This window comes from Salmo trutta, chromosome 12 (genome assembly GCF_901001165.1).
Source record: "Salmo trutta chromosome 12, fSalTru1.1, whole genome shotgun sequence".
In the NCBI taxonomy this organism is placed as follows: Eukaryota; Metazoa; Chordata; class Actinopteri; order Salmoniformes; family Salmonidae; genus Salmo; species Salmo trutta.
Window position 1 is genome coordinate 45,401,225 of NC_042968.1, and position 27,102 is coordinate 45,428,326.

The 27,102-nt window shown below is 41.8% G+C and overlaps 1 protein-coding gene across 2 annotated transcripts; it reads right to left on the reverse strand.

Annotated features, from left to right (window-relative positions):
• Nucleotides 1–1,730: 1,730 nt before the first annotated feature.
• On the reverse strand, nucleotides 1,731–27,102 carry LOC115203635 (cyclin-dependent kinase inhibitor 1C-like). Of its 2 annotated transcripts, none has more exons than XM_029768520.1 (2): nucleotides 26,621–27,102; nucleotides 1,731–2,148 (listed from the first exon to the last, which is right to left on the reverse strand). In XM_029768520.1, exons 1-2 carry the CDS (start codon nucleotides 26,905–26,907, stop codon nucleotides 2,070–2,072), a joined length of 366 nt encoding a protein of 121 aa, XP_029624380.1. In that variant the 5' UTR covers nucleotides 26,908–27,102; the 3' UTR covers nucleotides 1,731–2,069. The 2 variants fall into 2 exon arrangements, with proteins under 2 accessions (XP_029624380.1, XP_029624379.1); XM_029768519.1 differs by lacking the exon at nucleotides 26,621–27,102 and adding an exon at nucleotides 2,296–2,976.

Consider the following 27,102-nt stretch of genomic DNA (forward strand, 5'->3'; position numbering starts at 1 on the left):
AGACTATAATATTGACAACTCCATGAAATATAGAACCAAAATGAACTATGAAATGCTGTGAAAAAGTGACTATAGTCAATAACCATATACCACTACTGTGTACTAAACTAGTTGATTCGTTTTTCATTAATTTCTAAAGACTTATCTGAAGTAAAGATAGTGTATAAAGATAAATATTGTATAAAGATAAATATATCTATAATTTATATAAAGATAGTGCCATTTTTGACTAATAAGTGTTTTTTCTGTGTAGACTATAGGTCTTAATTGGTTAGGTCTACAGATAGAACGAAGGGCTAATAGAGTTTGGAACTACAAATAACCATTCGAATGGGTTTCGGCACGAGAAGGATAATACAACGCGTTTAACTGAAAAAGAAGAATGTAACTTTGTCAATAAGAACGTGGGGGGTCTGGGAGCGTTCATTTTGCCACCAATCCGCATTTGCAGGTGAAAGAAATGGCACACTCTTTCTCCACATGTCCCTTCTTCCATGTCGCAAGCCCTGATGCCAGATGGCCACTTAAATTCTTTAGGGTATTGTTCTTTTCCTGGTGTATGGCCAATCCTTGAGACGTGCGAACCTTAAATTGTACTGCAAATCTCTCATCCTCCCACTGCATAATTTATATGCGCGCATCGCTCATGGATCTGTTACTCCCTGTTTTTACACGATTGCTATTGCAGTCACTATTGACTTAAGTATATGCATTTACATTACCATATAGTCACGCTTACTCCTTATTCTCACAATAAAACAACTATTTGTTTATATTTTATTCTCCCACTAGAACTAGACCAAATCTGATACATTTCATTGTGGTTTATGTATTCATGCTTACTTTATAGGGACCGTTAGGTCAACAATTTCAAAGTTGACACATGAAATCATCTCTACCGTTAGACGTAGGTTAAGATTTTTTAAATGTATTGCACTTCTAAACTTGTTTATTTTTATACACCAGACGTATTTGCTTTAGAAAAGGTAAGTCAAATAGTGTGCACCTGACATTAGCGGTTGGCCATCTTCATAGCCTGATGTTATTGAAAAGCGAAAGCACTTGGAGTTAACACAGAATTTGAAAAGAAACGACAATCATGTGTAAATCTTGATTACGTGTTACATTGTTTGGTGTAGTACATTTACATTTAAGTAATTTAGCAGACGCTCTTATCCAGAGCGACTTACAAATTAGTACTATACATATGTCTTGGGTGTTAATCAGAGAGATCTTCCCCAACACCCTGTTAATTAAGGTAGTCAGAAAACCTCCCCATTGGTCTCATATCGGAAATATACTTACATGTTGAATGGATTAGTTGATTTGCATATCGACAGTGAGGGTAATAGCATCTGCGATGGTAATTAGTTAGTGTGTCTGCGTGTTCTATGTGCGCACGCTATGCGTCCATGCGGATTTACGCAAGTGAAAGCTCATGATTGGTATATCTACCAAAAAGGCACAATGCAGACTGATTTTTTTTCTTGAACAATGCCCATGGACATAACATATTCATTCAGTGTAGGGCTAGTCTATAGGCCTACTGCTGCTACAATTTGTTGAGGCACTCTTCAAGTGCTGTCAAATGGAACGACTGCTGCTCTTATTGTTTCTCTAGTGTGAGAGGGGTGTGCATGGGCAGGTGGTGTCCCTGTTCACCTCGTTTGCACACTGATGGTCGTTGTGAGGTCTCACTAATTCAATAATAAAATGAGCAGAACGTCAGCAAAATGTAAACCAAATCGTTTTAATAGTATTTTTCACGGATACAATTCAACAGATAAACAATATCTCAGAAACCTTAGTTGAATTAAACACATTAAATACAGTTGAAACTTAAATAAAATAAATTAAACAATATTTTAAATATAGACAAAACAATACATTGCTACTTTGGCATAAACATAGGCCAACATATTTTGGATGGTTACTCCATCTTTCTTTTGTTTGCCAAGACAGACAATAATAATAACAAAAAAAGGCAGATAGCCTAATTGTCCACATAGGCAATGGTATGATTTGTCCACGTTGTTTATCGAATTATTTGAGCTTTGCGTGGCGTTTGTTCAAGGGGAATTGAGAGGGAAGAATTGGGCTGGGTGCTCTTCATCTCTGACGTTGATCTTCTCCTCTTTGGGAAAAAATCTGCGGGGAAGAAATGTAGAACGGTTAGTCTTTAATTCATATTAGAGTCAATCACACGAGAACATCAACGTTATGTAGTCGGCAAGCCATTACAACGAGTTGCTTATTAAGGAGTTATATAGCGTTACCAAGAAAAAGTAGAACTACCTGTAATTTGACTAACGTTGACTGCACGTTCATAAGATGTTGTCCTCGACCTCTTACGCCGAATACACGGTGTTGATTTGGAGTTAAATTTCCTCGTATTGGGGGAATTGGACCAATTCTCTTGGTTAACTTCGTTGGAACAAAGTGCAGTCTGTTCGCAGTCTGATAGAGGGGAACAACCACGCACATTATCAGTGACAACCTGAACCCTCATGCCTCCAACTTTCGTCGACTCCTGGTAGAAGGCAGGTGTTGAGTCCGCCGACATCCCTTCCCATTCGTAACTCCCGGGAATTGGTGTGTCTGTCTCGAAGTGGAAATTCCATCGACGCTGGTCTTGCTCAGAGATTTCCTTCAGCGTCGCCTTCAACTCGCGGTTCAGCTCGTCATGGTCGATGGGTCCAAATAAGTTCCGACAAACGCTTGAATGGCGACGGGGAAGAGTTACTCTCTGTGCCACCGGGCTTGCCAAACCAGTTGGCGTCTGAAAGTTTGTCATGACGTCCAGCAATATGTCCAGTCTTGAAGAAATACAAAATGGATTCACACTGGGCTGTTTTTCCTAACTACAATGTAACTTAAACTGTGACTACTGATATTATGTGGATATAGGTAGGCTATTTAAAGACCCGAGGATGCTGCCTATATAATGGCTGGTCTTGCTTATTGGTTGGCCCTTGGTTTATTCACGCCCTGTCTTCCTCCCCTGCTTGCTGGGGGGTATTTGGAATGGCGCCAAATGAGGTTGACTTTTTGCCTCCTTGCGAGGGGTTTGATGATTTAACCTTTCTGCACTGCAGGAGGGATTGTAGCCTCCACGTCGAAATTGTGGAAGTTCCGCGTTATAGCTGGATTTACATTTAAAGCCAATCAGCAGAGACCGAAGTCACGGTAAACCCTGCATTTTTTTATTTTAGTTATTTTTATTTAACCTTTATTTAACTAGGCAAGTCACAAATTCTTATTTACAATGAAGGCCTACCACGGCCAAACCCAGACGCGCTGGGGCAATTGTGCGCAGCCCTATGGGACTTCCAATCACGGCCGGATGTGATACAGCCTGGATTCGAACCAGGGACTGAGACGCAGTGCCTTAGACCGCTGCGCCACTCGGGAACCCCTTATGGCGGGTGGCCTGCTTTGTCTGAGTAGTCTCATAGCTGGATTGAAATGTAAAAGGAATGAGTGGAGACGGCATTAACTGTAAATCGGAAATGTCCTTTACATTTCAATGCAGATCTCATGCAATATTTCCGCGATACGGATTGATTCCAGCCTTTAATAAATGCGGCTATTTTAAAAGGTTTTAAACCGTGTTGGCCTTTACCTTTTAACAAAAGACAACTTTGCTTCAAAAATGTGTCATATCCTCAGTGGAACAGGTAGACAGCTAATAGGTTTCAGAACATTATACGAGGTTATTTGAAGCATGTTCAAATGAAATAGACGAGGATATGCTTATCAATATACTGGTTATTACCAGTATTTATTACACTCTGTTTATTAATTACTTTAGGCGTTTCAGTCTATCCAAGTTGAAGGAGAATTTGGAGAAAGAAATATCTATTGGAAACGTGGATGGATTCAAGCTGAAAATTGTGTGATGTCGTGCCCAATCAAAAGGGGACCGTTCAGGCTCTCCCAGAAGTTTGGTTTGTGCGTAAAATCCGTAAATTCGGATAAGCAAAAATGTGTGATGGGTCTGCATAAATGAATTTCTTATTATTTTCACTTAATCATGGATAGCGTAGACCAGGCCTAGGCAATTCTAGTCCTCAGGGTCTGATTGGTGTCACTTTTTGCCCATCCCTAGAAACACCTGATTTAAACTAATTGCATGTTTAACTGAAGATCAAGATGAGTTGACTATTGGAGTCAGGTGTGTTAGCTGGGACTGGGGGGAAAGTGTGACACCAATCAGGCCCAGAGGACTGGAGTTGCCCAGGCCTGGTGAAGACAGACGTTTCTGCTTTGCAGCCTTCTTCAGTGTGTCGGTAGAAACCTTTTCCATTCAAAACAGCATTTATAGGGAACACAGGTGAGCAACTGATGAGCAGCAGGTGCTTCTAATCAGGGTTGCCACTCATCTGCCAATCAAAAAGGATGTGGCTTCTCTGGTCTACCTGTATACAAGTTAAAATGTTCAATATAAATAAAATGTCCTTCGTTTCATTAAAAGCAACCCAAGACCACATTAGACCATCCTTGAGCTGTTTATTTGTAACTTTATGGTGATATACTGACCTCCAGTGGCAAGTATTATAGCATCCACAACCTAACCTATTGTCTGTCCTATTTGGGAGGCACAGGGGCTTATTCAGGTGAAGGCAATTTTACAATAACATAGAAATACATTGTGAAGAACAAATATGATTCCCATGTAGACCAGGGAATCTCCTCAGCTTTAAGTGACATCAGTTGTATTATATCAGTTGTATCATATCAGTTATCGTATCATATCAGTTATCATATCAGTTATTGTATTATATCAGTTATCCTTTATTGTATCATATCAGTTATCATATCAGTTATTGTATCATATCAGTTATCCTTTATTGTATTATATCAGTTGTATCATATCAGTTATCATATCAGTTATTGTATTATATCAGTTATCCTTTATTGTATTATATCTGTTGTATCTTATCAGTTATTGTATCATATCAGTTATCCTTTATTGTATTATATCAGTTGTATCATATCAGTTATCATATCAGTTAGTGTATTATATCAGTTATCCTTTATTGTATCATATCAGTTATCCTTTATTGTATTATATCAGTTGTATCATATCAGTTATCATATCAGTTAGTGTATTATATCAGTTATCCTTTATTGTATCATATCAGTTATTGTATCATATCAGTTATCCTTTATTGTATTATATCAGTTGTATCATATCAGTTATCATATCAGTTATTGTATTATATCAGTTATCCTTTATTGTATTATATCTGTTGTATCTTATCAGTTATTGTATCATATCAGTTATCCTTTATTGTATTATATCAGTTGTATCATATCAGTTATCATATCAGTTAGTGTATTATATCAGTTATCCTTTATTGTATTATATCTGTTGTATCTTATCCGTTATCGTATCATATCCGTTATCAGTTGTTGTATTATGTCAGTTGCATCGTATCCGTTAACCGCTGGTTGCATCATATCCGTTATCCGCTGGTTGCATCATATCCGTTCAGTTGTATCATATCCGTTATCCGCTGGTTGTATCATATCCGTTATCCTCTGGTTGTATCATATCCGTTAACCGCTGGTTGCATCATATCCGTTAACCGCTGGTTGCATCATAGCCGTTCAGTTGTTCCATCATATCCGTTAGCCGCTGGTTGCATCGTATCCGTTCAGTTGTATCATATCCGTTCAGTTGTATCATATCCGTTATCCGCTGGTTGTATCATATCCGTTATCCGCTGGTTGCATCATATCCGTTAACCGCTGGTTGCATCATATCCGTTATCAGCTGGTTGCATCATATCCGTTAACCGCTGGTTGCATCATATCCGTTCAGTTGTTCCATCATATCCGTTAGCCGCTGGTTGCATCATATCCATTATCCGCTGGTTGCATCAAATCCGTTCAGTTGCATCATATCCGTTATCCGCTGGTTGTATCATATCGGTTATCCGCTGGTTGCATCATATCCGTTAACCGCTGGTTGCATCATATCCGTTCAGTTGTTGCATCATATCCATTAACCGCTGGTTGCATCATATCCATTCAGTTGTTCCATCATATCCGTTAGCCGCTGGTTGCATCGTATCCGTTCAGTTGTATCATATCCGTTATCCGTTCAGTTGTATCATATCCGTTATCCGCTGGTTGTATCATATCCGTTATCCGCTGGTTGCATCATATCCGTTAACCGCTGGTTGCATCATATCCGTTAACCGCTGGTTGCATCATATCCGTTAACCGCTGGTTGCATCATATCCGTTAACCGCTGGTTGCATCATATCCGTTATCCGCTGGTTGCATCATATCCGTTAACCGCTGGTTGCATCATATCCGTTCAGTTGTTGCATCATATCCGTTAGCCGCTGGTTGCATTATATCCGTTAACCGCTGGTTGCATCATATCCGTTCAGTTGTTGCATCATATCCGTTCAGTTGTTGCATCATATCCGTTCAGTTGTTCCATCATATCCGTTCAGTTGTTCCATCATATCCGTTAGCCGCTGGTTGCATCATATCCGTTCAGTTGTTGCATCATATCCGTTCAGTTGTTGCATCATATCCGTTCAGTTGTTCCATCATATCCGTTAGCCGCTGGTTGCATCATATCCGTTCAGTTGTTGCATCATATCCGTTAACCGCTGGTTGCATCATATCCGTTCAGTTGTTGCATCATATCCGTTAACCGCTGGTTGCATCATATCCGTTCAGTTGTTGCATCATATCCGTTAACCGCTGGTTGCATCATATCCGTTCAGTTGTATCATATCATTTCAGTTGTCGCATTCTCTGTTGTCATATCAGTTATTGTATTATCAGTTCAGTTGTATTAAATCAAATCATTTTATTAGTCAAATGCACTGAATATAACAGGTGTAGGTAGACCTTAGTGAAATGCTTACTTACGAGCCCCTAAACAATGCAGTTAATAAAATATATATGAATAAGAAATTAAAGTAAAAAAGTTAAAGAGCAGCAGTAAAATAACAATAGCGAGACTATATACAGGGAGTACCGGTACAGAGTCAATGTGGAGACTATATACAGGGAGTACCGGTACAGAGTCAATGTGCGGCGGCACAGGTTAGTCGAGGTAATAGGTACATGTAGGTAGAGTTATTAAAGTGACTATGCATAGATAATAACAGAGAGTAGTAGCGGTGTAAAAGAGGGGGGCGAGGTGCAATGCAAATAGTCTGAGTAGCCATTTGATTAGATGTTCAGGAGTCTTATGGCTTGGGGTAGAAGCTGTTTAGTAGCCTCTTGGACCTAGACTTGGTGCTCCGGTACTACTTGCAGTGCGGTAGCAGAGAGAACAGTCTGTCTAGGGTGGCTGGAGTCTGACAATTTTTAGGGCCTTCCTCTGACACAGCCTGATATAGAGGTCCTGGATAGCAGGAAGCTTGATGTACTGGGCTGTACGCACTACCCTCTGTAGTGCCTTGCGGTGGAAGGCCTAGCAGTTGCCATACCAGGCAGTGTTGCAACCAGTCAGGATGCTCTCGATGGTGCAGCTGTAGAACCTTTTGAGGATCTGAGGACCCATGTCAAATCTTTTCAGTCTCCTGAGGGGGAATAAGTTTTGTCGTGCCCTCTTCACGACTGTCTTGGTGTGCTTGGACCATGTTAGTTTGTTGGTAATGTGGACACAGCTCTCAACCTGCTCCACTGCAGCCCCGTCATTGAGAATGGGGGCATGCTCGGTCTTCCTTTTCCTGTAGTCCACAATCATTTCCTTTGTCTTGATCATGTTGAGGGAGAGGTTGTTGCCCTGGCAAACACGGCCAGGTCTCTGACCTCCTCCCTATAGGCTGTCCCGTCATTGTCTGTGATCAGGCCTACCACTGTTGTCTCATCGGCAAACTTAATGATGGTGTTGGAGTTGTGCCTGGCCGTGCAGTCATGAGTGAACAGGGAGTACAGGAGGGGACTGAGCATGCACCCCTGAGGGGCCCCTGTGTGGAGGATCAGCGTGGAGGATGTGTTACCTACCCTTACCACCTGGGGGCGGCCCGTCAGGAAGTCCAGGATTCAGTTGCAGAGGGAAGTGTTTAGTCCCAGGGACCTTAGCTTATTGATGAGCTTGGAGGGCACTATGGTGTTGAACGCTGAGCTGTAGTCAATGAATAGCATTCTCACATATAGTTGACATACACTTAGGTTGGAGTTATTAAAACTCGCTTTTCAACCACTCCACAAATTTCTTGTCAAACTATAGTTTTGGCAAGTCGGTTAAGACATCTTCTTTGTGCGTGACAAGTAATTTTTCCAACAATTGTTTACAGACAGATTATTTCATTCACTGTATCACAATTCCAGTGGGTCAGAAGTTTACATACATTAAGTTGATTGTGCCTTTCAACAGCTTGGAAAATTCCAGAAAATGATGTCATGGCTTTAGAAGCTTCTGATAGGCTAATTGACATAATTTGAGTCAATTGGAGGTGTACCTGTGGATGTATTTCAAGGCCTACCTTCAAACGCAGTGCCTCTTTGCTTGAAATCATGGGAAAATCAAAAGAAATCAGCCAAGACCTCAGGAAAAGAATTGTAGACCACAAGTCTGGTTCATCCTTGGGAGCAATTTCCAAATGCCTGAAGGTACCACGTTCATCTGTACAAACAATAATACGCAAGTATAAACACCATGGGACCATGCAGCCGTCATACCGCTCAGGAAGGAGACGCGTTCTGTCTCCTAGAGATGAAAGTACTGTGGTGCAAAAACTGCAAATCAATCCAGAACAACAGTAAAGAACCTTGTGAAGATGCTGGAGGAAACAGTACAAAAAAGTATCTCTATCCACAGTAAAAACGAGTCCTATATCGACATAACCTGAAAGGCCGCTCAACAAGGAAAAAGCCACTGCTCCAAAACCGCCATAAAAAGCCAGACTAAGGTTTGCAACTGCACATGGGGACAAAGATCATACTTTTTGGAGAAATGTCCTCTGGTCTGATGAAACAAAAACATAACTGTTTGGCCATAATGACCATCGTTATGTTTGGAGGAAAAAGGGGGAGACTTGCAAGCCGAAGAACACCATCCCATCCGTGAAGCACGGGGGTGGCAGTATCATGTTGTGGGGGTGCTTTTCTGCAAGAGGGACTGGTGCACTTCACAAAATAGATGGCATCATAAGGGAGGAAAACTATGTGGATATATTGAAGCAACATCAAGACATCAGTCAGAAAGTTAAAGCTTGGTCGCAAATGGGTCTTCCAAATGGACAATGACCCCAAGCATACTTCCAAAGTTGTGGCAAAATGGCTTAAGGACAACAAGGTCAAGGTATTGGAGTGGCCGTCACAAAGCCCTGACCTCAATCCCATAGAAAATTTGTGGGCAAAACTGAAAAAGTGTGTGCGAGCAAGGAGGCCTACAAACCAGACTCAGTTACACCAGCTCTGTCAGAAAGAATGAGCCAACATTCACCCAACTTATTGTGGGAAGCTTGTGGAAGGCTACCCGAAACGTTTGACCCAAGTTAAACAATTTAAAGGCAATACTACCAAATACTAATTGAGTGTATGTAAACTTCTGACCCACTGGGAATGTGATGAAAGAAATAAAAGCTGAAATAAAATCACTCTCTCAACTATTATTCTGACATTTTACATTCTTATAATAAAGTGGTGATCCAAACTGACCTAAGACAGGGAATTTTAAATAGGATAAAATGTCAGGAATTGTGAAAAACTGAGTTTAATGTATTTGACTAAGGTGTATGTAAACTGCCAACTTCAGCTGTAGGTGTTCCTTTTGTCCAGGTGGGAAAGGGTAGTGTGAAGTGCAATAGAGATTGCATCATCTGTGGATCTGTTAGGGTGGGATGCAAATTGGAGTGGGTCTAGGGTTTCTGGGATAATGGTATTGATGTGAGCCATGACCAGCCTTTCAAAGCACTTCATGGCTACAGACGTGAGTGCTAAGGGTCGGTAGTCATTTAGGCAGGTTACCTTAGTGTTCTTGGGCACAGGGACTATGGTGGTGTGATTAAAACATGTTTTTATTACAGACTCGGACAGGGAGAGGTTGAAAATGTCAGTGAAGACACTTGCCAGTTGGTCAGCGCATGCTCGCAGTACATGTCCTGGTAATCTGTCTGGCCCTGCGTCCTTGTAAATGTTGACCTGTATAAAGGTCCTACATCGGCTGCGGAGAGCGTGATCACGGTCTTCTGGAACAGCTGGTGCTCTCATGCATGTTTCAGTGTTATTTGTCTTGAAGCGAGTATTGAAGTAGTTTAGCTCGTCTGGTAGGCTCGTGTCACTGGGCAGCTCTCGGCTGTGCTTTCATTTGTAGTCTGTAATGGTTTGCAAGCCCTGCCACATTCGACGAGCGTCAGAGCCGGTATAGTGTGATTCGATCCTAGTCCTGTATTGACGCTTTACCTGTTTGATGGTTCGGAGGGCATAGCGGGATTTCTTATAGAGTTCCGCTCCTTGAAAGGGGCAGCTCTAGCCTTCAGCTCAGTGCGGATGTTGCATGTAATCCATGGCTTCTGGTTGGGGTATGTACGTACAGTCACTGTGGGGACGACATCATCGATGCACTTATTGATGAAGCTAATGACTGATGCGGTGTACTCCTCAATGCCATCGGAGGAGTCCCAGAACATATTCCAGTCTGTGCTAGAAAAACAGTCCTGTAGCTTAGTATCTGCTTCGTCTGACCACTTTTTAAAATTTATTTATTGAGTCACTGGTGCCTTCTGCTTTAATTTTTGCTTGTAAGCAGGAATCAGAAGGATAGAATTATGGTCAGATTTGCCAAATGGAGGGAGTGTTTTGTATGCATCTCTATGTGTGGAGTAAAGGTGGTCCAGAGTTTCTTTCCCTCTGGTTGCACATTTAACATGCTGATAGAAATTTGTTAAGACCGATTTAAGTTTCCCTGCGTTAAAGTCCCCGGCCACTAGGAGTGCCGCCTCTGGGTGAGCGGTTTCCTGTTTGCTTATGGCAGAATACAGCTCATTGAGTGCTGTCTTGGTGCCAGCCTCGGTCTGTGGTGGTATGTAGACAGCTACGAAAAATAGATAAACTCTAGGTAGATATTGTGGTCTACAGCTTATCATGAGATACTCTACCTCAGGCGAGCATAACCTCGAGACTTCCTTAGATATCATGCACCAGCTGTTATTTACTAAAATACATAGTCCGCCGCCCCTTGTCTTTCCAGACGCCGCTGTTCTATCCTGCCAATACAGCGTATAACCAGCCAGCTGTATGTTGATAATGTCGTCTTTCAGACACGACTCCATGAGGCATAAGATACAGTTTTGAATGTCCCGTTGGTAGTTTAATCTTCCTTGTAGGTCATCGATTTTATTTTTCAAAGATTGCACGTTTGCTAGCAGAACAGAAGGCATTGGGGGTTTATTCGACCGTCTACAAATTCTCAGAAGGTAGCCCGCCCTCCGGCCCCTTCTCTTCAAGCAAATGATGGGGATCTGGGCCATATCAGTTGTATTTTATCAGTTGCTGCATTATATCAGTTGTATGCTAGCTCATTGAATAGTCCCCTGTAGATCACATTGTTCTGATGCGATGCACTGGTGGTGCAGATAATGATGCAAAGATAATGGAGCTCATTGGAGACTGTGATTGGTCAGAGGAAGGCCACGGTGTGGCTTACCTGCCTGCTGCTTCCTGGAGTCCCCAAGGGCTCACCTGGTGTCACTTGCCCCAGAGCAGAGATCGGTGACTGGAGGGAAGCTGACTGCACATTAGACCACAGCCATGACAGAGCGACAAGACACGCCTCTGGTAAGTAACTATGTTAGCGACTAAGTGGATCACATCTTATGAGGCACTGTTGAACAGGTTGGCCAAACTCTCCAACCTGTCTGTTGATTTGTCATTATTTATTTTTTTTATTTTTTTTCCATGAATGTGCAGGCACTATTCTATATGTATGTCTGTGATAAAGTACTCAGCTTTTAAGAATCACTTATTCTGACATTTATTTGGTTCTTGGAAATCTTATTTCACAACCTATTACAGACAGCAAATTGTATATTGTTACAGTTTGGATGCATTACAGCATTCTTTGTGATTTGTAGACATGTTGTAATCATATGATTCATGGTGTAATGTAGCTCTAGTCTAGTGGAATGTCACTACAGATATTATCTGTAGTATATAATCATAGAATATAATCAAGTGCTATATTGTCACGGGCTATATTGTCACAAGGATTGGACCAAAGCGCAGCGGGTAAAGTGCTCATCTTAATTTATTTAAAGAAAACACTTAAACAAAATAAACAAACGACGAAAACAGTTCCATAAGGCTCACAAGCTATACAGAAAATAACCACCCACAAAACACAAGTGAAAAACAACTAAATATGGCCTCCAATTAGAGTCAACGACAACCAGCTGCCTCTAATTGGAGGTCATTGCCAAAAGCCCATCATAGATAACCCTCCTAAACCCCAAAACAAACACCCCCTGCCACACCCTGACCAAACTACAATGACAAATAACCCCTTTTACTGGTCAGGACGTGACAGTACCACACCCCCCCCCCCCCCCCAAAAGTGCAGACCCCGAATGCACCTCAAAAACAAACAAAAAAACACAAAAATAACCCCAAACTTAAAGTGAGGGTGACCACCGTAAATGACGGTCCCTGTGCTACACCTCCCCCTTCCCAATCCTCCCACTACGGAGGTGGCTCTGGGCGTAGCTCCCATTCAGAAGACTCCGGGCTGAGGGGCGTCGCTGGAGACCTGATGCGTGGGCCTGGCATAGGAGGTGCCAGACTAGTAACACGCACCTTCAGGCTAGTGCGGGGAGCAGGAACAGGACGTACTGGGCTATGGTGGAGCACTGGAGGAAGAGTACGCGGAGCAGGCACAGGGTACACTGGGTCTTGGAGACACACTGGAGGTCTGGAGCGCACAGCCTGCACAACCTGTCCTGGCTGGATGGTCACTGTAGCCTGGCACGGGCGGAACGCTGGCACAAGGCGAACTGGGCTGTGCTGGGGAATGAGGGCTGCCGTGCGTAGAGCAGGCGCAAGGTAAACTGGGCCGAGGAGACGCACTGGAGACCAGATCCGTTGTGCCGGCACACTTCTTCCTGGCTGCCGGCCAACTCTCGCCCGGCAATGCTGCGGAGCCCTTATTGGCCGCACCGGACTGTGCGTGCGTATGGGTGACACCGTGCACATTTCTGCGTAACAAGGTGCTTGCTTGATCCGTCGCTCCCCATAATAAGGACGGGGAGTTGGCTCAGGACTCCACCCTGACTCTGCCCAACTCCGCGTGTGCCCCCCAATTTTTTTTTTTAAATTTTTTTTGGGGGGGGGGGGGACTGCATCTCGCACTTGCCCCTGGGCCTATACAGCGCCTCATAATAGCGCCGCTCTGCCTTTGTTGACTCCAGTTCCTCCCTCGGTTGCCGGTACTCCCCAGCCTGCCTCCAGGGTCCCTTTCCGTCTAAGATCTCCCATGTCCACGACTCCAAATATTTTTCCTGCTGCTCCTTCCGCTGCTTGGTCCTTTTTTGGGTGGGTGGTTCAGTCAAAGGCGTCGTAAGGATTGGACCAAAGCGCAGCGGGTAAAGTGCTCATCTTCTTAATTTATTTAAAGAACACACTTAAACAAAATAAACAAACGACAAAAACAGTTCCATAAGGCTCACAGGCTATACAGAAAATAACCACCCACAAAACAAGTGAAACAAACATAACTAAATATGGCCTCCAATTAGAGACAACGACAACCAGCTGCATCTAATTGGAGGTCATTGCCAAAAACCCAACATAGATAACCCTCCTAAACCCCAAAACAAACACCCCCTGCCACACCCTGACCAAACTACAATGACAAATAACCCCTTTTACTGGTCAGGACGAGACATATATTTACTTTTTGAAAAGGTGTTGAAATGCAACTGGGAATATTATTCCTGTGTTCACGTCGGTGGACCCACTCTGATGGTAAACACATCTTACAGCGTGTGGCTTTCATTCCTGTTGGGGGGTTTAAACTGATACATGGCATTTTTTTGCTTTTACCTCCCTTATCTCACATCATTTGCTCACATTGTATATAGTCTTATTTTTTTTTCTACTGTATTATTGACTGTATGTTGTTTACTCCATGTGTAACTCTGTGTTGTTGTATGTTGTCGAACTGCTTTGCTTTATCTTGGCCAGGTCGCAATTGTAAATGAGAACTTGTTCTCAACTTGCCTACCTGGTTAAATAAAGATGAAATAAATAAATAAAAAAATACTCAAATGGCTGTGGGACAAATTCAGGTTTAATTCAACATTTCCTGTGGGCCTTAACATAAATGACTAGTTTTAACAAAAGAAAAGTCAACAACACTAACTTACATTCCAAATATGTTTCATTATTAAAGTGGTAGAACACTTGTGAGCTCATAGAAAATCATCATTAATTTGGAAACAAGTTATGACGTAGTGTGCATCATACTTCCTGAGACTGTAGAGTTGGTTGAAGTTACCTCGTCAAACTATTGGCCCATGACCTCATTATTTGAGTGATAACTACCCACTAATCTAGTGGAGCAGAAATCACAATACAGGAAGCAGGAACACTGACTCAAGCCTGCATGCCCCTATACTGAGGAGCATACCGTACACATATACAAACAGGCACCCATGTATTCCCTCTCCATTCTCTCCCCCCAAATGATAGCATTGGTCAATATTCTTTCCAACATATCCACTGACAGACATTCTATGGACGGAGCTTCATACCAGTGGTGTGGGGGCTGTGCTTTGGCAAAGTGGGTGGGGTTATATCCTGCCTGTTTGGCCCTGTCCGGGGGTATCATCGGATGGGGCCACAGTGTCTTCTGATCCCTCCTGTCTCAGCCTCCAGTATTTATGCTGCAGTAGTTTATGTGTCGGGGGGCTAGGGTCAGTCTGTTACATCTGGAGTATTCTCTTGTCTTATCCGGTGTCCTGTGTGAATTTAAATATGCTCTCTCTAATTCTCTCGGAGGACCTGAGCCCTAGGACCATGCCTCGGGACTACCTGGCATGATGACTCCTTGCTGTCCCCAGTCCACCTGGCCATGCTGCTGCTCCAGTTTCAACTGTTCTGCCTGCGGCTACGGAACCCTGACCTGTTCACCGGACGTGCTTGTTGCACCCTCGACAACTACTATGATTATTATTAGACCATGCTGGTCATTTATGAACATTTTAACAACTTGACCATGTTCTGTTACAATATCCACCCGGCCCAGCAAGAAGAGGACTGGCCACCCCTCATAGCCTGGTTCCTCTCTAGGTTTCTTCCTAGGTTTTTGGCCTTTCTCCTAGCCACCGTGCTTCTTTCACATGCTTTGCTTGCTGTTTGGGGTTTTAGGCTGGGTTTCTGTACAGCACTTTGAGATTTCAGCTGATATACGAAGGGCTATATAAATAAATTTGATTTGATAGAGCAGTTAGGATCATACATACCCTCTGAGTGAGGACAGTGAGCTGAAGGACAGTGACAGAGGAAGACCACCCCAGAATCAGGTTTGAGAAGCAGTGAAATACCAGTTTATGACTAACTTGTATTTTCTTATGAATAGAGAGCCTTGGTTCTATTATTTTCCCCTCAAATCCACCCTTATGGCACTGCGTTGCCCTGAGGCAACAAAACACATTTGGGGGCATAAAATATTCACAAAAAAAAAAAATGAAATATTTTTTTGGGGGTGAAAAACCTAAATGTGTGCAGTAGAGGATTAAATTAGTTGGATCTTTTCCCATAACCTGCCCAAACGACTGGCCATGATCCAAATACAAGCAATGTTGACTCAGATGCAAATTCTTAATCGCTGCCAGTTGGAGACAAATCTTATGGTTCTTTTCCAGCAGTTTAATCTCATCTCACAGCCAACCCTCAGCTCAGTCTAGGGAAGAATATAGGTTAAATGCAGCAGTCTAATCTCATTTTACAGCCAACCCTCAGCCCTGAGGTGAGTGGCATCCATCGATTGAGAAGAAAAATAAAAGACAACTACATGGAGCAGCTTTTCTGGTATTCAATGTCGCAGCCAATGAGGTTAACCTCTCCTCTCCCTGTCCATCTAACTCCCTCTGATAACATCCTGTCTCATTTCATTCACATCCTTATCAGAGCTGTCTTATTAAGGTACATAGTGCAGCAGTTACATTTGCCTTTGAATATAGTTGGTTGTAATGTGTATGGATAAAGGGGTGCTGACAGTGTGATATAGTTGGTTGTAATGTGTATTGATAAAGGGCTGCTGACAGTGTGATATAGTTGGTTGTAATGTGTATTGATAAAGGGGTGCTGACAGTGTGATATAGTTGGTTGTAATGTGTATTGATAAAGGGGTGCTGACAGTGTGGTATAGTTGGTTGTAATGTGTATTGATAAAGGGGTGCTGACAGTGTGATATAGTTGGTTGTTATGTGTATGGATAAAGGGGTGCTGACAGTGTGATATAGTTGGTTGTTATGTGTATGGATAAAGGGGTGCTGACAGTGTGATATAGTTGGTTGTAATGTGTATTGATAAAGGGGTGCTGACAGTGTGATATAGTTGGTTGTAATGTGTGTGGATAAAGGGGTGCTGACAGTGTGATATAGTTGGTTGTAATGTGTATGGGTAAAGGGGTGCTGACAGTGTGATATAGTTGGTTGTAATGTGTATTGATAAAGGGGTGCTGACAGTGTGATATAGTTGGTTGTAATGTGTATGATAAAGGGGTGCTGACAGTGTGATATAGTTGGTTGTAATGTGTATGGGTAAAGGGGTGCTGACAGTGTGATATAGTTGGTTGTAATGTGTATTGATAAAGGGGTGCTGACAGTGTGATATAGTTGGTTGTAATGTGTATGATAAAGGGGTGCTGACAGTGTGATATAGTTGGTTGTAATGTGTATGATAAAGGGGTGCTGACAGTGTGATATAGTTGGTTGTAATGTGTATTGATAAAGGGGTGCTGACAGTGTGATATAGTTGGTTGTAATGTGTATGATAAAGGGGTGCTGACAGTGTGATATAGTTGGTTGTAATGTGTATGGGTAAAGGGGTGCTGACAGTGTGATATAGTTGGTTGTAATGTGTATTGATAAAGGGGTGCTGACAGTGTGATATAGTTGGTTGTAATGTGTATGGGTAAAGGGGTGCTGACAGTGTGATATAGTTGGTTGTAATGTGTATGGATAAAGGGGTGCTGACAGTGTGATATAGTTGGTTGTAATGTGTATTGATAAAGGGGTGCTGACAGTGATAGTTGGTTGTAATGTGTATTGATAAAGGGGTGCTGACAGTGTGATATAGTTGGTTGTAATGTGTATGGATAAAGGGGTGCTGACAGTGTGATATAGTTGGTTGTAATGTGTATTGATAAAGGGGTGCTGACAGTGTGATATAGTTGGTTGTAATGTGTGTGGATAAAGGGGTGCTGACAGTGTGATATAGTTGGTTGTAATGTGTGTGGATAAAGGGGTGCTGACAGTGTGATATAGTTGGTTGTAATGTGTATTGATAAAGGGGTGCTGACAGTGTGATATAGTTGGTTGTAATGTGTATGGATAAAGGGGTGCTGACAGTGTGATATAGTTGGTTGTAATGTGTATTGATAAAGGGGTGCTGACAGTGTGATATAGTTGGTTGTAATGTGTATTGATAAAGGGGTGCTGACAGTGTGATATAGTTGGTTGTAATGTGTATTGATAAAGGGGTGCTGACAGTGTGATATAGTTGGTTGTAATGTGTATTGATAAAGGGGTGCTGACAGTGTGATATAGTTGGTTGTAATGTGTATGGATAAAGGGGTGCTGACAGTGTGATATAGTTGGTTGTAATGTGTATGGATAAAGGGGTGCTGACAGTGTGATATAGTTGGTTGTAATGTGTATTGATAAAGGGGTGCTGACAGTGTGATATAGTTGGTTGTAATGTGTATTGATAAAGGGGTGCTGACAGTGATATAGTTGGTTGTAATGTGTATGGGTAAAGGGGTGCTGACAGTGTGATATAGTTGGTTGTTATGTGTATTGATAAAGGGGTGCTGACAGTGTGATATAGTTGGTTGTAATGTGTATTGATAAAGGGGTGCTGACAGTGTGATATAGTTGGTTGTAATGTGTATTGATAAAGGGGTGCTGACAGTGATATAGTTGGTTGTAATGTGTATGGATAAAGGGGTGCTGACAGTGTGATATAGTTGGTTGTAATGTGTATGGATAAAGGGGTGCTGACAGTGTGATATAGTTGGTTGTAATGTGTATGGATAAAGGGGTGCTGACAGTGTGATATAGTTGGTTGTAATGTGTATTGATAAAGGGGTGCTGACAGTGTGATATAGTTGGTTGTAATGTGTATTGATAAAGGGGTGCTGACAGTGTGATATAGTTGGTTGTAATGTGTATGATAAAGGGGTGCTGACAGTGTGATATAGTTGGTTGTAATGTGTATGGATAAAGGGGTGCTGACAGTGTGATATAGTTGGTTGTAATGTGTATTGATAAAGGGGTGCTGACAGTGTGATATAGTTGGTTGTAATGTGTATTGATAAAGGGGTGCTGACAGTGTGATATAGTTGGTTGTAATGTGTATTGATAAAGGGGTGCTGACAGTGTGATATAGTTGGTTGTAATGTGTATGGATAAAGGGGTGCTGACAGTGTGATATAGTTGGTTGTAATGTGTATGGATAAAGGGGTGCTGACAGTGTGATATAGTTGGTTGTAATGTGTATTGATAAAGGGGTGCTGACAGTGTGATATAGTTGGTTGTAATGTGTATGGATAAAGGGGTGCTGACAGTGTGATATAGTTGGTTGTTATGTGTATTGATAAAGGGGTGCTGACAGTGTGATATAGTTGGTTGTAATGTGTATGGATAAAGGGGTGCTGACAGTGTGATATAGTTGGTTGTTATGTGTATTGATAAAGGGGTGCTGACAGTGTGATATAGTTGGTTGTTATGTGTATGGATAAAGGGGTGCTGACAGTGTGATATAGTTGGTTGTTATGTGTATTGATAAAGGGGTGCTGACAGTGTGATATAGTTGGTTGTAATGTGTATTGATAAAGGGGTGCTGACAGTGTGATATAGTTGGTTGTAATGTGTATGGATAAAGGGGTGCTGACAGTGTGATATAGTTGGTTGTAATGTGTATTGATAAAGGGGTGCTGACAGTGTGATATAGTTGGTTGTAATGTGTATTGATAAAGGGGTGCTGACAGTGTGATATAGTTGGTTGTAATGTGTATGGATAAAGGGGTGCTGACAGTGTGATATAGTTGGTTGTAATGTGTATTGATAAAGGGGTGCTGACAGTGATATAGTTGGTTGTAATGTGTATTGATAAAGGGGTGCTGACAGTGTGATATAGTTGGTTGTAATGTGTATGGATAAAGGGGTGCTGACAGTGTGATATAGTTGGTTGTTATGTGTATGGATAAAGGGGTGCTGACAGTGTGATATAGTTGGTTGTAATGTGTATGGGTAAAGGGGTGCTGACAGTGTGATATAGTTGGTTGTAATGTGTATGGATAAAGGGGTGCTGACAGTGTGATATAGTTGGTTGTAATGTGTATTGATAAAGGGGTGCTGACAGTGATAGTTGGTTGTAATGTGTATTGATAAAGGGGTGCTGACAGTGTGATATAGTTGGTTGTAATGTGTATGGATAAAGGGGTGCTGACAGTGTGATATAGTTGGTTGTAATGTGTATTGATAAAGGGGTGCTGACAGTGTGATATAGTTGGTTGTAATGTGTGTGGATAAAGGGGGTGCTGACAGTGTGATATAGTTGGTTGTAATGTGTGTGGATAAAGGGGTGCTGACAGTGTGATATAGTTGGTTGTAATGTGTATTGATAAAGGGGTGCTGACAGTGTGATATAGTTGGTTGTAATGTGTATGGATAAAGGGGTGCTGACAGTGTGATATAGTTGGGTTGTAATGTGTATTGATAAAGGGGTGCTGACAGTGTGATATAGTTGGTTGTAATGTGTATTGATAAGGGGTGCTGACAGTGTGATATAGTTGGTTGTAATGTGTATTGATAAAGGGGTGCTGACAGTGTGATATAGTTGGTTGTAATGTGTATTGATAAAGGGGTGCTGACAGTGTGATATAGTTGGTTGTAATGTGTATGGATAAAGGGGTGCTGACAGTGTGATATAGTTGGTTGTAATGTGTATGGATAAAGGGGTGCTGACAGTGTGATATAGTTGGTTGTAATGTGTATTGATAAAGGGGTGCTGACAGTGTGATATAGTTGGTTGTAATGTGTATTGATAAAGGGGTGCTGACAGTGATATAGTTGGTTGTAATGTGTATGGGTAAAGGGGTGCTGACAGTGTGATATAGTTGGTTGTTATGTGTATTGATAAAGGGGTGCTGACAGTGTGATATAGTTGGTTGTAATGTGTATTGATAAAGGGGTGCTGACAGTGTGATATAGTTGGTTTGTAATGTGTATTGATAAAGGGGTGCTGACAGTGATATAGTTGGTTGTAATGTGTATGGATAAAGGGGTGCTGACAGTGTGATATAGTTGGTTGTAATGTGTATGGATAAAGGGGTGCTGACAGTGTGATATAGTTGGTTGTAATGTGTATGGATAAAGGGGTGCTGACAGTGTGATATAGTTGGTTGTAATGTGTATTGATAAAGGGGTGCTGACAGTGTGATATAGTTGGTTGTAATGTGTATTGATAAAGGGGTGCTGACAGTGTGATATAGTTGGTTGTAATGTGTATGATAAAGGGGTGCTGACAGTGTGATATAGTTGGTTGTAATGTGTATGGATAAAGGGGTGCTGACAGTGTGATATAGTTGGTTGTAATGTGTATTGATAAAGGGGTGCTGACAGTGTGATATAGTTGGTTGTAATGTGTATTGATAAAGGGGTGCTGACAGTGTGATATAGTTGGTTGTAATGTGTATTGATAAAGGGGTGCTGACAGTGTGATATAGTTGGTTGTAATGTGTATGGATAAAGGGGTGCTGACAGTGTGATATAGTTGGTTGTAATGTGTATGGATAAAGGGGTGCTGACAGTGTGATATAGTTGGTTGTAATGTGTATTGATAAAGGGGTGCTGACAGTGTGATATAGTTGGTTGTAATGTGTATGGATAAAGGGGTGCTGACAGTGTGATATAGTTGGTTGTTATGTGTATTGATAAAGGGGTGCTGACAGTGTGATATAGTTGGTTGTAATGTGTATGGATAAAGGGGTGCTGACAGTGTGATATAGTTGGTTGTTATGTGTATTGATAAAGGGGTGCTGACAGTGTGATATAGTTGGTTGTTATGTGTATGGATAAAGGGGTGCTGACAGTGTGATATAGTTGGTTGTTATGTGTATTGATAAAGGGGTGCTGACAGTGTGATATAGTTGGTTGTAATGTGTATTGATAAAGGGGTGCTGACAGTGTGATATAGTTGGTTGTAATGTGTATGGATAAAGGGGTGCTGACAGTGTGATATAGTTGGTTGTAATGTGTATTGATAAAGGGGTGCTGACAGTGTGATATAGTTGGTTGTAATGTGTATTGATAAAGGGGTGCTGACAGTGTGATATAGTTGGTTGTAATGTGTATGGATAAAGGGGTGCTGACAGTGTGATATAGTTGGTTGTAATGTGTATTGATAAAGGGGTGCTGACAGTGATATAGTTGGTTGTAATGTGTATTGATAAAGGGGTGCTGACAGTGTGATATAGTTGGTTGTAATGTGTATGGATAAAGGGGTGCTGACAGTGTGATATAGTTGGTTGTTATGTGTATGGATAAAGGGGTGCTGACAGTGTGATATAGTTGGTTGTAATGTGTATTGATAAAGGGGTGCTGACAGTGTGATATAGTTGGTTGTAATGTGTATGGATAAAGGGGTGCTGATAGTGTGATATAGTTGGTTGTAATGTGTATTGATAAAGGGGTGCTGATAGTGTGATATAGTTGGTTGTAATGTGTATGGATAAAGGGGTGCTGACAGTGTGATATAGTTGGTTGTAATGTGTATTGATAAAGGGGTGCTGACAGTGTGATATAGTTGGTTGTAATGTGTATTGATAAAGGGGTGCTGACAGTGTGATATAGTTGGTTGTAATGTGTATTGATAAAGGGGTGCTGACAGTGATATAGTTGGTTGTAATGTGTATGGATAAAGGGGTGCTGACACTGTTCACCTCGTTAGCCATTTGAGGCAGGGGCAGAAATCCCGGGGGGACACGACCCCCCCATCCTGGGAAAAATATGATTTGTCCCCCCAATATATCACTGAAACATAACTATGTAATTTCAATATTAATAATATGCAATGAAAGCAATTGTGCTGATTATAGACACTTAATAGCTAGTTTAAGTTTCAAAAGATTGCGACCCCCCCACCCTTTGCCTCAATGGTTTGATCCACTGCCAGTTCCTTAGCTTGCAAGGTAACGTAGAGGTCGTATCTACTGTCTGAAAGGCACTCAATGCACGTAACTGACGTGACGTTAATCCAGTCAATCGCGCACATACTAGCTGAATATGCAGAGCTAGCGCGCAAATATTAACTATTAAGCTAGCTAGTTCCTATTCCATTTATGTGGCGTCGTCAAAGATGGAATCTTTGCTATCGTCAATTTATTCCAAGATCAGCATGCATGTAAGTTAGTGCTTTAAAGTCCCTGTGATAAGGTCAGCGATAAACTGAACTACACTCGTCTACCATTGTCTTAAATATATTTAATGGTCTCGTTGCAAAAGCTAAATTGTCGCAAGGGAACTTTTATTTATTTCACCTTTATTTAACCCGGGTAGCAAAGATTATAGCAAACACCACTGAATTGGTGCTCGCTAGCTTTGCAAATTCAGCTATTGTTAGAAGTTATATGTCCAGTCTTGAAGAAATAGTTAATGGATTCACACTGGGCTGTTTCTAACGTCAACTGCGACTGATTCTGTGGATGTAGGTAGGCTTTTAAAGGACGGAGGATGCCGCCTAATTAATATATATAAATGGCGGGGGGGGGGGGGCGCGCATTTGGAATGGCGCAAAATGAGGTTCACTTTTGCATCCTTGCAGGTGGTTTAATGCTTCACTATGGTAATTAAATGATTTATTCCGGTGTGCTCTGCATTGCGCATCACAGAGTGAAAAATAAACCATAGATAATATTGAAGGTTATCCAAACAATAATTACAACCCTGGAGCAGTAAAATACACCAGAGAGAAAACATGTCACTAGGATCCAGTCTGGAACAATGACTATTCATATGGCAGACAAGCCTATATACACAGAAGCTAAATATTTTGACAATTTTATTAAAAGGTAGCCTTTTTTCATTCCAGGCTGTGTCTAAATATCCGGAAATACACAAGGGACAAAACAAATGTCAATTTCTCCTAATCACTTAACAGTGCCAGGGTATATCTGATGTGCTGTCTGGAATAAGAGCAAGCATGTGTCGTGGTAGAAAAGGGCAATTGAGGATCAAATGAGTTTAATTCTCCATTTCTAGGTCACAATAGTGACATCGTCTTTCCTCTTCACCACAATACCGATTTGTTTCAATACGCAGAGGCATAATCCCTGATATGTGCACAGCTTTTAGGAAGGTCATACATATAATATCTTAAAGAATTAACCCTTAAACAGGTACAATCTCCACCCATTTTGTCTTCATATTGCATCAGTTGTTTAATAATATCTATGTGTCCCTTAAAATGTAGATTCGTGCAGACATGTTGCCCAGGCATAGGGGGCCTATGGTTAGAGCCCACTGAAACCGCTAGCCATGCTGGCATATCCAACAGTCTAATCCAAAGTCTCACCTGGTTCCCAGCCCATGTCCCCAGTTATTGCAAGTATAAATGCAAACTTGGAGACCTAAAAAGTAACGTACTGCTCTGCTATGAACAGTCGTTTTTAAACTGCCTCTTAGCACCCCACACTCCTGCAGCATAGTCCAGAACAGGACACGCATGTGATGTTTGGAATACGTAGCATAACCAATATCTTGAGAGTTTCCTATAACTCCCACAGAGCACTACTTGCTGAGTCGGCCAGGGCAGACGTTGCGTATAGAAAGGTTACATGTTTAGCAATATTTATAAAATGTTAGTAAATTGAAGAACGTTTTCACCAAAACATTTCTTAGTAGCTGGATTTCTAAAATGCATTCTGTGTTTGTCTGGTTCATCATGAGTTGCCATTTATACACCAATTTGACTGCAGATTACATCTTCCGCAGTTCTTGTTCTGCCATCAAAATAATACCAGCAAATAAAGATACTTAGAATTACATTATTTCTTACTCCAATATTTCACTTTACCAAATCATTTATAAACAAAGCAAACAAAGTCCGTGATAAGGCGTCTCCTTGTTTACACCCGAGGGTGTGGGAAACCAATCTGTACGATACTCATTAAAACGCAACTGGTACTTTGTGAAGACTGGATTGCTTGATAAAATGTCCCATCAAGCCCCGTCTTCAAACTACAGGCTAAAAGATCCCCATTTACAAAATCAAAAGCTTTCTGGAAAAAACAAAACATGCTGAAGTAGGCTTCTCTTCATGTAATCCATTTGATTATTGTACAGACAGATGTGATCCAGACAGGCTCTGGAGTTACGAAAAACATTTTCTTCCACCATTTAAATACGGGTTAAATGTATAACAGGGTTCTAGCGTATTTTCCAGTTTAGTTCAGGGAACATGTTTTTATAAAATTATTCCTCAAAATGCCACATTGGTTACTTGAGATCAAACCCCTTCTCCAACTCCTTAAGTACCTGTGTAAAAGAGTTCAGCCACCCCCCCCCCCCCTCCCAATGCTTGTACTAACTTATTTGTCTCAAACCGTTGAGGATTTCTTGTCTGCGTCTCCTCAAGGTGTAATAACCGACCCTCTGATATCTCCGTTTAAAATAGCCAGTCAACACATGCTGCTTTCTTAAATTCCTTCCTACACTGTTCTCTTGCATTCCTGTTTTTACACTAACAATACGTACTCAGCCTTGTGCATTACTGACCATTGATCCATTAACTAATTCTAAAACGGCACGTTTGGTTTGATCATGTCACGCCCCCCCTCATATAACATCACAACATTTTTCATACCACACATCCAAATCAAACGGTAAGCATCTTCAGAGTTGAGATGAGTTCGAGCTTTACTGGATTTAAAGTGAAAAGGCGATGAGCAGAGACTGCGTTCACGGTAAACCCTGCATATGTCGGCTCAATCGGAAATTACCTTTTAAAGCAGATCTTCTGCAATATTTCCGCGATACGAATGGAATCTAGCCTTTCAAGTGGACATTTTAAAATGCTTTATACCGTGTAGACCAACACCTTTCCAAACAAAAACGTTGCTTCGAAAATGTGCCTTATCCTCAGTGGAACATGTACAGCTAATAGGTTTCAGAACATATGCCGTTATTTGAAGCCTGTTCCAATGATACAGGCGAGGATAGGCTAATCAATATACTGGTTATGAATTACTTTAAGCGTTTCTGCCTAGCCAAACTGAAGGACAATTGAGAACATATTGAATTTTTTGGGTTGCTTGAATCTAAATTGTGGTGTCGTGGCCTATCAAAAGAGGAACATCGGGCTCTCCTAGAAGTTTGGTTGGTGCGTAAAACACGTAATTCCAGATATGCAAAAATGTGATATCCGCATTTAAAAAGTTGTCGGTCATATTGTCGCTGCATCAGGGATGCGTACACAGAAGTTTCAGCCTTCAGTGTTTAGGTACAAATCTATTTCATTCAAACCAGCATTTATAGTGAACACAGGTGAGCAGCAGGTGCTTCTAATTAGGGTTGCCACTCATCTGCTAATTAAAAATGGGGCTTCTGGTCTACCTGTATACAAGTTACAGGCAAGTGGTGTGGCGGCCTCTCGTGTGGCTTATTCATTTCCAATATAAATATATTGTTCATAATGTGGGTTTAGCATGTTCCAGCAGAGCCAACATGAGACCACCCTCGAGCTGTTTGTGACTTTAGGGTGATAAAGTTGCCACTGGGGGTCAGTAAAGCATCCACAACCTAGGGTCTATTTGGGAGAGAGACCCACATTTTTAGCAACCCCCAAAAAACTGGGGGCTTGCATGTTATTTTGGCATTAATGTGCCACATCAGTTTGCAAACGTAACAAAAATATATAATTAAGTTAAAGCCCATACAGACAAGTATGTCTTCTTGAGTAAGGCAGCTCCAAAATGCATGCGTTTCAGCCTAGCTCAGTGCTTTCTGCAGTGGTGCGGCAAGCCAACAGAAAATAGGAACATTGCGCCATGATTGGCTCAGTGTTCTGTCACTCATGGGGACAGTACATCGCCAAGTTTAAGCGGCTAGTAAGGATAGACATCACATTTCAGCCCTTTGGGTCCTGACATGTAATATAATTCTAAGTGCCCTTCCAAGGCGGCTCAATGTCATCGGCCACAGATAAAATTAAATGTACAGTAGCTTTGATTGGACTGAACATGGCAATCTTAGCTAGTGGCCATCATTAATCAAGTGGACGATCTACTGGCAAATCCATTTTAATCCTTGACATATGAAGAGAAATTATAGATAACGTATAGGTGCGCATCGGCCATAAAGATCACAAAACAAGTTGAAAATAACCCCCCCCCCAGAACCGCTAGTGCTTGGCTTACCTGCGTCCGCCAACTTCTGACTCCTGGTAGAAGGCAGGCATCGACTCCGCTGATATTCCTTCCCATTCGTAACTCCCGGGAATTGGTGTGTCTGTCTCGAAGTGGAAATTCCATCGACGCTGGTCTTGCTCAGAGATTTCCTTCAGCGTCGCCTTCAACTCGCGGTTCAGCTCGTCATGGTCGATGGGTCCAAATAAGTTCCGACAAACGCTTGAATGGCGACGGGGAAGAGTTACTCTCTGTGCCACCGGGCTTGCCAAACCAGTTGGCGTCTGAACGTTTGTCATGACGTCCAGCAATATGTCCAGTCTTGAAGAAATACAAAATGGATGTTACCTCTAACTTCCGCTGCGATCACTGCCATTTTGTGAGCGGGGGTAGGCTATTTAAAGGCCCGAGGATACCGACTATATATTGCCCGGTCTTGATTATTGGTTGTCCATTAGCGTGAAAACACGCCCCTTTCACCTTTTAAATGGCGT